Genomic DNA, 9,415 nt, shown 5'->3' on the forward strand with positions numbered 1-9,415 from the left:
CAATACCTACAGTGCTACATTGCATCATATGCACTTCATAGTGTTAGAAATTATTTGTCGAAACGTCCACGTGATACTTGGACGTTGGTGGCTGCAGCTTTCTTTGCTAGTCTGGAGATCCGGAGCTTCTTGCAGTGCTCTGCTTTCTTCTCGTCGGATAGACTTGCATACCACCCTTGACCACTTCATTTGTTGCACCCAACGCCTGCATCTTCTGGGCGATGGTTCATATCAGTCGAGGCTGCAGTGGTACATATTACACCTGCAACAATAGGAAACATAACACATTACTTACGAGAGCACAATCTCTCAATACAATACTCTGCAAAGTTAATGAATGAACCATGTGTTTGACGTACTTGCTCATGGTCAATGCTAATCAGAGATGCAGCCTTCTTTTCTGCGCGGACCGCCCGTCGCTTCTGGATGTATTCTGCTCTCTTGTCATTGGACATTCGCGCCCACCCATTTTGACCACTCTTTGGGTTTTTTTCTCGCAGTTCTTCGCCCGCTTGATTTGCATTCACATGAATAGGCATATTCTTGAGGTCTTTAAACAGGCAACATTCCCCTGATCCTACCGGGGATGGAGGTGGATGATGATTCTTCATCAGTGTCACGTTTAAAAAACAATGGGATTAAAAAAACAAAATGGCGAACTTCTTAAATCAGGTCAAGCACATAATGATGGTACACCTCTAATAAATTCATAATACACAGGGATCTAGACCGGATTCTTAAATGTTGCGAGAAATGCACAGGGATCAAAACTGGATCCTTAGAAGTTCACAAGCTTTTATGTAGTACTCTTCTTGCAGTTTAATAGGCTCTGTTTGGCATTGCGTTGGATTATGATAATTCAGCTTATCACACCAGCTTTTGATGTTTGTTTGACCAACTGTTAGTTTTGTGGCTATTTTCCCACAACTGATTATTAAACAAGCATATGGAAGCACAATACATCATAGTTGAGCAACTGCAAGCTGAATTGGAGGCTCATATAAGGCTATCTGCATATATCAGTACAAGGAAGTCCTAGGTACGAAAAAGAAATTGAAAAACAAAACGATACTTCAGTTGGGTACTACCTCACTTATCAGCTCCACCCTTTCTATATATAGTAGTATTATAATATGATGAGTGGCAAAGTACAGACCCAATATTTAAAAGAGATGTATGAGTGCTTTTGTTTCTCTGCATTGCATCTATTTTCACCTTCCAAAATTGTCAATTCCTGTAAAGACATGAATTTCACATCAATCAAAAGAGATATCTGAGAGTTTTTTTTGCTTCGCCCTATAGACCCTGTAGAAATCTCCTCCTGGCTACATATAATTTGGAATCAAATGGTTCGGATAAATCCAGAACAGAAACATGCAATCTGTATACACTTCAAGCATGCAAGTAGAAAACTGAATATGAAGCACGTCGTAGTGGTTTACCAAAAGGAAAATCACATGGGTTTCTTCTAATTATTCTGTTGGGCTATCCATGGTGTTTCATGAAACCAGATCCCTTTGATTGCTATATAGAGTACGAGGTACACCGTACACCTAACTGGTGGCTTGATGTTGTTAATGTGAAAAAAACCTGATCAAAGTTTGCCGCTGGCGAGGGCCTGAATGTGGCGGCGTTGGCGGACCGCACTCGAGTCCGTAGGGCAGCAACCGACCAAGAGGAGAGCGGACAGCGGCGAGCCCGTGGGGAAGCAGAGGAGGAGCGGCGAGCGGTGATGGCGATGGCGATCCGCGATGCATCCGTTGGGCAGCAGAGCAGAAGGGCGATCCGCGGAGGAGGAGCGGCTGGCAGGGCGGCGGCCGTGCGCTGGCGTCTGCAGCAGAGGAGGAGTGGCGGGCAGGGATGCCTACGGCGATCCGCGGAGGTTTGGAGTGGCAGACAGGACGGCGACCCTGCGCTCGCGTCGGGGACAGAACGTGTGGTGCGTTTCTCAGCGGAGTCGTGCGTGCAGTTGGATGATACGTGGGGTACGGAGGATTAGTGGCCTGTTTAATTTTTTGGGTCGATGGCTTGTTTAGTGGCTTGTTGTGTTAAACACGAAAGACTTTTGGGCCATTAAATCTTGTCGATGGACGCGACTGATTGTTTGGATCTGCCCTTCTCTTTCTTTTATAGTGGTAGTAGATGGCATGGTGGGTAATTAAAGCGTAAAACGTGTTTAGTATGCTGGAGGGATGTAGACCATCAAATTACAGGTTTCGATGGATAGGATGATCTGGTTCTTCGCCCTCTCTTTCTTTTATAGTGATAGTAGATAGATACTTGCCACATAAGCAAAATTGTCTTGGAATGTGTTAAGTTACTACCTAAGTTACCCCACTATAGCTAGCCTAAGATAGCAATATTACAGAAAATAAGCTGCTAGTAATTCGTAAGACAGCAATATTACAGTTGTTCTCTTTTCCAAGGATGTAAATGCGAATTGCACCTTTGACCTGATCGGAAACCTATCTGTACCGCTGGATGCAAATCTAGCGGCTCAAAACGCTGGAACGCAAGTCTCTCCCAACCCTAACCCGCTTGGAACCCTCTTATCGCACCTCCCTCTGCTCTGCCCCCCCAAATCGCCGCCGGAACACCTTCCTGCGCCATTGCGCACCGGCGCGACCCCCCCCCCCCTCGCTCTCTTCAGTCTACTCTGCGCCGCCGCCTCGTCTTCTCGTCCCCGCACACGCCTCGGCGGCCAACCCTAGCCGCCTCGGGAGAGAGAAAGATCGGCGGCGGCGGCGGCGACGATGAGGATCGAGGAGGTGCAGTCGACGTCGAAGAAGCAGCGCATCGCCACCCACACCCACATCAAGGGCCTCGGCCTCGACGTAACTCTCCTGCCGCTTCTCCGCTCCTCTCCTCCTGCGGGCTTAGGAGTGTTTCCTTCCACTAGTTGTTACCCCGAATTTTCCTTCTCAGGATGGATTCGTTTGCTTCTCTTCGCTTAGCAGGCCAATGGGACGGCGATAGGGATGTCGGCGGGGTTCGTGGGGCAGGCGGAGGCGAGGGAGGCGTGCGGGCTGGTGGTCGACATGATCCGCCAGAAGAAAATGGCTGGACGCGCGCTGCTCCTTGCCGGCCCACCTGCCACCGGCAAGACCGCACTCGCTCTCGGCATCTCCCAGGAGCTGGGCAGCAAGGTCTAATTCATCCTCTTTTCCCTCCCTCACAAATTGCTAGATACAACTTTTACTGCTACTGTTACATGTTTGGCTGCCCCCATCCGAAAGCTTCATCTTCCACCGGAAGAGCACTTGCTGAAATGTATTGACTATCTCAAACCTGTACCAAGAAAATCTCAAACCTGCAGGTAAGGAGCATTGAATTATAAAGACCACCAAAATCTCAAACCTGCACAATCATGTTTTCATAGCAAAAAGCCCAAGCAAATAAGGCAACATTTACATGAATGCAATGCCCATACTTGCACATATAAAATTGTATGATTGTAATCTCTTATTCTCCTGTTATCACTGACTTTACTGAAATCAATCACCAACACAACATGGGGTGTTACATGTTCAAACTTCCCCTCACAATCATGAAGCTAGACAGGATGTGCGTGATACAGATGCAGGGGGCGTTGCCAGACTACTTCCTTGGACGAATGCCATGGTCGTGTCATTCGCCATCAATCCGGATGACATCAGGATCCTCCAATCCTCCCTGTATCTCTTCCCAAATCGCCATACCAAACAGAAGATAGCACTTGCTGTTGCTGCACATGTACGAATTGAAACAGGTCTGATTTTGTACACTCTGGTTATCAGAGGAGCGACGTGCCAGAAATCTGAAAAAAAAACACCCATCTGGGACGTCGGTGGTCTTTCCGTCTCCCGGCGACGCATCCTCGCCTTCTTCGCCGGCAACGTGCATGGCAGGGTTAGGGCAGTCCTCCTCCAGCAATGGGTAGCGGGCAGGACCACGACATGAGGGCGTATGCCTCTGAATCGTGTAGTTCAGGAGTGAGACGCCGACTTCGCCGGAGGAGGTGCCCCGACAGGAAGTTGCGCAGAGCCATGTATCCTGTGATTGCGGATTTTTTAGGGAGAGAGGGCTCTGGGGGCTGGTTGTTTATGGGGACGGAGTACGTGTGAAGGAGTCTGACGCGGTCATGCTTTCCTGCATGTTTCCCTTTGGGCTTTTGAAGCGGCCATACGAGGGGCCATCCGCCAGGAGGTGTGACAGACAAAAAAAGGTGACGTATAAAATCAAGATTTTATTTAAGGCAGCACTGCGGTAAGGTCACGGGAGCCCAGAACATAAACGTGGCCCAATAACAGCATCAAAGTTTTTTCAGGAGCTCAATAACAAAAACTGCGCAAAAAAAATAGTACCACCTTGGATAGTAAAAATTCTCAGAAAATCATAAATAATAATGTGGGTGAATGGATTAAAAAATTGGAGAAACGCACCTTGCTTTATTAGTAAGGTATAGGTATATATATAGATATAGATTTGGAGGCTAGGTTGTTACTACCTTACTGGACAGTCCTTGATCGTTTAGTCTCTTCTCTTTTCAAAAAATGTTAACTTACTGCTCGTGAAGAGCAGCTGTATGATGAACAGGCAGCTCTGCATTTGCGAGGTCTCATCTAGTTCTAGTAAGACAAGCAACCAAAGTAATTCACTGAGCTCTGACCATTGAAGCATTCACCTTTTCATTTTGTTGTAGCTGCGATGTTGCTAGAGTGGTTGAATTTCATTTCATCTACTTAACTAAATTGGTGTTCTGTAGTATCATTTTAGCTAGTAATGTGTTACCATTTGTCTTGGTCATTAAAAAATTATTTTGAGTTCTATATTCTGCTTCTTGCTGGTCCAAAATATGTCAGTATGCTGCCCTGCTAATGGGAAGTATGCTGTTCTTTAGAAAATATACTTACTCCAAAACGCTGGAGTAAATTTGGTGGATTACTAGCATTTGCTAGCAATTTATCAGGCTGTCTTGTCCATTACATTCAATGTATATGATTTTTTGCAGTGAACTATATATTGATTTACATTTGATGCCCTATGTCTATTTCTGTTTTGGAAGAAACTTCAATCTTCTCTTGCTATTCTGGAATGCAGGTCCCTTTCTGTCCTATGGTAGGATCAGAAGTGTACTCTTCAGAGGTCAAGAAAACTGAGGTGCTGATGGAAAATTTTCGTAGAGCTATAGGTTTGCGTATAAAGGAAAACAAAGAAGTCTATGAAGGAGAGGTAGGAGTGGCATATATGCTCCTTTTCAAATTTGAAAAAGATATCATTCTTGAATTAGTGTTTTACTTCATATGAATACTTTCTTTGTCATCATTTTCTAATACAACTAATATTCTAGTGCTTGTGGCTATATTATTTTGTTTGCCTTTTAGGTTACAGAGCTTTCCCCAGAAGAATCTGAGAGTTCAACTGGTGGATATGGGAAAAGCATTAGCCATGTAGTAATTGGCCTGAAGACTGTAAAAGGGACTAAGCAACTAAAGTTAGATCCTACAATTTATGATGCTTTAATCAAGGAAAAGGTTACTATCTGCTACCTACCCTCCCTTGCTCTCTGCCTCTGTTGCTAGACTGTTAAGTTGCATTTGTATTTTCGCTTTGAATTACAGTGGGTGGATTGTGTATCTCAAGTGTTCAGAATATTGTCTTTATGCAATATATAACATGTGCAAACTAATGGCAAGTATTTACTCATGGAAACTCACACGCATGATCATATTTCTCTTGTTCATTGTTAGATGTTCTATTATGGCATAACAAAACATCGTGAGACTTTACTTAAATTGAGATATGATGCATTATAATTTACTTTCGTTGCTTTGCCTTGGCTCTCCTACTTGTCTTCTGCATGAAGCTGGTTAACATTTGATCATTTGTATACGGTATGCAGGTGGCAGTCGGCGATGTTATATACATTGAAGCTAACAGCGGTGCAGTGAAAAGAGTTGGCAGATGTGATGCTTTTGCTACAGAATACGATCTTGAAGCAGAGGAGTATGTGCCAATTCCCAAAGGGGAAGTCCACAAGAAAAAAGAAATAGTGCAGGTACAAATTTGACGCTAGTTCAGCCTTATAATTTGTTTGCATGTACACTTGTTCAGCCAATTCTGCATTGTACCATCCATAAAACAACTTTTTGGCAATTGGATCTGAGATAATACAGTATGCAATTGCAGCATATAATATCTAATCTAAAGGATCAAAGGTGGAAGGATGCTGCATTTGTTAAGATGAAGCTTCTTATTATTATAGTGTTGCTCAAGCATGCTTAAATATGTGGTTTCCCTGCCAGGTAGTTGTAAGTTGCTTGCTCCCGCTAAATTCCAGAAAATAGAAACGGAAAATCCATAACCTAAGGATTAATAAGATTGTATCAAATACTCAGTCCACATTATTAATTGCGCCTTCCTGGATAAGAAAACATAAAGTTCGCGAGCTAATAAGATTGCGCGCCATTTTTTTTATCATCCGCTCAAACCCAGTTAACTATTATCTTCTTGAATTCACCAATTAAGTAGGAATCGTTGTTCTTGTTCTGTCTAAAGAAAGTTAGAATCATCCTTTACGTACCTACATCCGACGAAGGACAATTGTGTTCAGCGTGGTTTGTTCTCTATTTTCTCTCGGTGGGTGATAATCTTTTCCAATAGCATAGAGTGAAAATTCCTGTTTGTGTTGTAACATAGAAGCGTATTCTTCTTGTTTTCAAGTTCAATGTAAGTCAACTGAAAGAAGTAAATTATATGCTTTCATCTGCATAGGACGTTACACTGCATGACCTTGATGCCGCAAATGCCCAGCCGCAAGGAGGCCAAGATATTTTGTCCCTTATGGGCCAGATGATGAAGTCACGGAAGACTGAAATCACTGAGAAGCTGCGCCAAGAGATCAATAAGGTTTCAAAATTCTCGTTATGCAACATTTTATTTATTTACGTTTGGATCAAATTTTGATAGACCTATTGGAATGGGTGCCTTTTCTTTTGTATGGTCATAGGTGGTTAACAGATATATTGACGAAGGTATTGCAGAGCTTGTACCTGGTGTGCTGTTCATTGATGAGGTATTATATTATTATCTCAGGATTGAAAATCTACTTGTCTTCGTAGGTTTGTTTTGGATTTCCTAAAATATGAATGAGCTTGGGCTTGTTTATTTCCAACTTCTCCTATTGCCAAATAAACTAGTGTCCATCTTGTGGAGCAGCATTGTTCTCCTGAACTAATTGGCTTTATGTTACTAAATGGTAGAACTATGCCTTACAGTGATCTGTTTTCATTAATGATAATAATTTTATCTGTAGGTTCACATGCTGGACATTGAGTGCTTCTCTTATCTTAATCGTGCTCTTGAGAGCCCATTATCGCCAATTGTAATACTTGCTACAAACAGAGGAATATGTACTGTAAGGTAAGAAATTTGATTTAGTTGTTGTGAATTGCTCCATGCTGAACTGCAATACCGGGATCTCTGGCAGCGCCTTGCAATTATGCCCACTTTAGGCGCTTAGGCATCAGGGCGGTGTGCTCGCCTTACCGCCTTAAAAACATTTCTCTTATGTACTATTTTGCCATTATTATACATCTTATGATTGTACAACTATTTTATTTATTCAGGGGAACTGACATGACAAGTCCCCATGGTATCCCAGTCGACCTCCTAGATAGGTTGGTTATCGTACGGACACAGATATATGGCCCTATCGAGATGATCCAGGTTCCTATTTCCTGTCTTATCATGTGTTCAACTTTCCTATGTAGAAATGCATTTAATGTTTGTTTATTGTGCGTTGCAGATATTAGCTATTAGAGCACAAGTGGAGGAGATTGAAATTGATGAAGACAGTCTTGCATTTCTAGGAGAGGTTGGGCAGCAGACATCTTTGAGGTATGGTTCTTCTTGTTGTTTCGGATTATGTCCACACACTTGCGTCCCATGCCAAGATTAGAAATGTGAAATTAAGTTAAATAGCTGGAATGTGGGTTGGAAGGACTTTCTCGAGCCTTTAAAGCTAGGACAGTTTCCAACCTGTTTTATTGCTGTCATCCCACTTTTAGTGTTCTACTTATTTGAATTTCAACATGTCTGTATGTCTAGTGTAATCATTGTTGGTTGTAATGGGTTGTAATAGATCTTGAATCTCTTTGCAGACATGCTATTCAGTTGCTATCACCTGCTAGCGTAGTTGCCAAGGCTAATGGGAGAGACAAGATCTGCAAGGTATATGTTGAATTTCAATAACATGTCATCTTCCTAGCTTGATTTCAGTCACTTGTAGTCTGACTTCACGATCCTCTGTCAGGCTGATCTCGAAGAAGTTCGTGTTCTGTATTTGGACGCAAAGTCCTCTGCTCAGTTGCTTCATCATCAGCAGGGAAGTTACATCACCTAAATTACCCTTGCACAAGAATTCTCAGCTGTCGGCTCAGGTGACTGGACTGTCTTCCCCTACCTTGACTTGGCAAGCAGGCGCTGACTTCAAGAGCACAGTTGGGGGCATTATTTTTGTAGCAGGTGCACTCTGGACTGGACTTCCATTGGTTCAAGAGGACAATTTGATTCTGGTCTATGGCTTCTGTTTGCTGATTAGATTTAGATTATGTGTAGGGATTACCGGGCATCTTCGTTGCCCTTGCTAATTAATGGTTAGATCTCGTTTCCCCCCTTACGACTACCAGTCACCCTTGGATGTATCAGGTCGTGATTCCTTTATGGTAGAACTGGAATTTCTTGGATTATGTCTCGTGTTAAGACCGACTCAACTTGTTGAGCATTTGTCATTGCACGTTGCCTTGCTCACTTGAGCTCAGTAACGTATTGAGTTGTGCTGTAAGTTTGCCTTGTGTAACTTGTTACTCCCTCTGATCCATAGTAATTGATGCTGGTTTAGTACAAAGTTGTACTAACTTTGTACTAAGCTAGTATCAATTAATATGAATTGGAGGGAGTAGATTAATTCATCTACTGTTTTTTTTGCTCTATAAAAATCCACTGCCATTATAAAAGGCCAATAAAACGTGGTACTTTGTTTTGTTTCTAATCACAGGCTTCATTTATTAGCTCGAGTTAGAATAATTACCACATGTAGGCATCTGATTGATAATGAGGCTGATTGTTTTGCAGCCAATTTTTGGCATGCCTATTTGCAAGGCTGGAAGTTGCCAGCATTTGGCATGTTTGGCTGCCAATTGGTAAGGCAAAAAAGATGGAATGCGGTGTCAACATGCTTGTCTATCAACCTGGTGAAGAAATTGTTGGTGCTGGTGAATGCACTTCACCAGAGAGAAACGGTATCTAGCAAATTCTTTATAACGGAAGAACCTGAGTAAATGGCGGAAAACCAGCACATTTGTGGACCCTAAATAAAAAAAACCATGATGTTTATGTTTTATTTTTTGCAAAAATCCACCACCATTTTGCTGAC

The 9,415-nt window shown here is 42.9% G+C and overlaps 1 protein-coding gene across 1 annotated transcript; it reads left to right on the plus strand.

The window, feature by feature from the left end:
• The first annotated feature begins 2,536 nt into the window (after positions 1–2,536).
• Positions 2,537–8,824, plus strand: LOC125528885 (ruvB-like protein 1). The gene is made up of 12 exons (XM_048693307.2): positions 2,537–2,834; positions 2,958–3,146; positions 5,080–5,211; positions 5,364–5,513; positions 5,882–6,037; positions 6,754–6,888; positions 6,989–7,054; positions 7,295–7,401; positions 7,608–7,707; positions 7,787–7,878; positions 8,142–8,211; positions 8,294–8,824. The coding sequence occupies exons 1-12, from the start codon at positions 2,754–2,756 to the stop codon at positions 8,381–8,383; spliced, it is 1,368 nt and encodes a 455-aa protein (XP_048549264.1). The 5' UTR covers positions 2,537–2,753; the 3' UTR covers positions 8,384–8,824.
• The last annotated feature ends 591 nt before the right edge of the window (positions 8,825–9,415 follow it).

This window comes from Triticum urartu, chromosome 3A, assembly GCF_056163025.1.
Source record: "Triticum urartu cultivar PI428250 chromosome 3A, HENAU_Tu73, whole genome shotgun sequence".
Lineage (NCBI taxonomy): Eukaryota > Viridiplantae > Streptophyta > Magnoliopsida > Poales > Poaceae > Triticum > Triticum urartu.

Excerpts from the sequence above, each read along its gene's own strand:
- LOC125528885 (XM_048693307.2), top strand. The coding sequence starts at position 2,754 with ATGAGGATCGAGGAGGTGCAGTCGACGTCGAAGAAGCAGCGCATCGCC. Across the intron at positions 7,708-7,786 it reads GCCCTATCGAGATGATCCAG|ATATTAGCTATTAGAGCACA; the intron begins GTTCCTATTTCC and ends TGTGCGTTGCAG. Across the intron at positions 8,212-8,293 it reads GGAGAGACAAGATCTGCAAG|GCTGATCTCGAAGAAGTTCG; the intron begins GTATATGTTGAA and ends ATCCTCTGTCAG.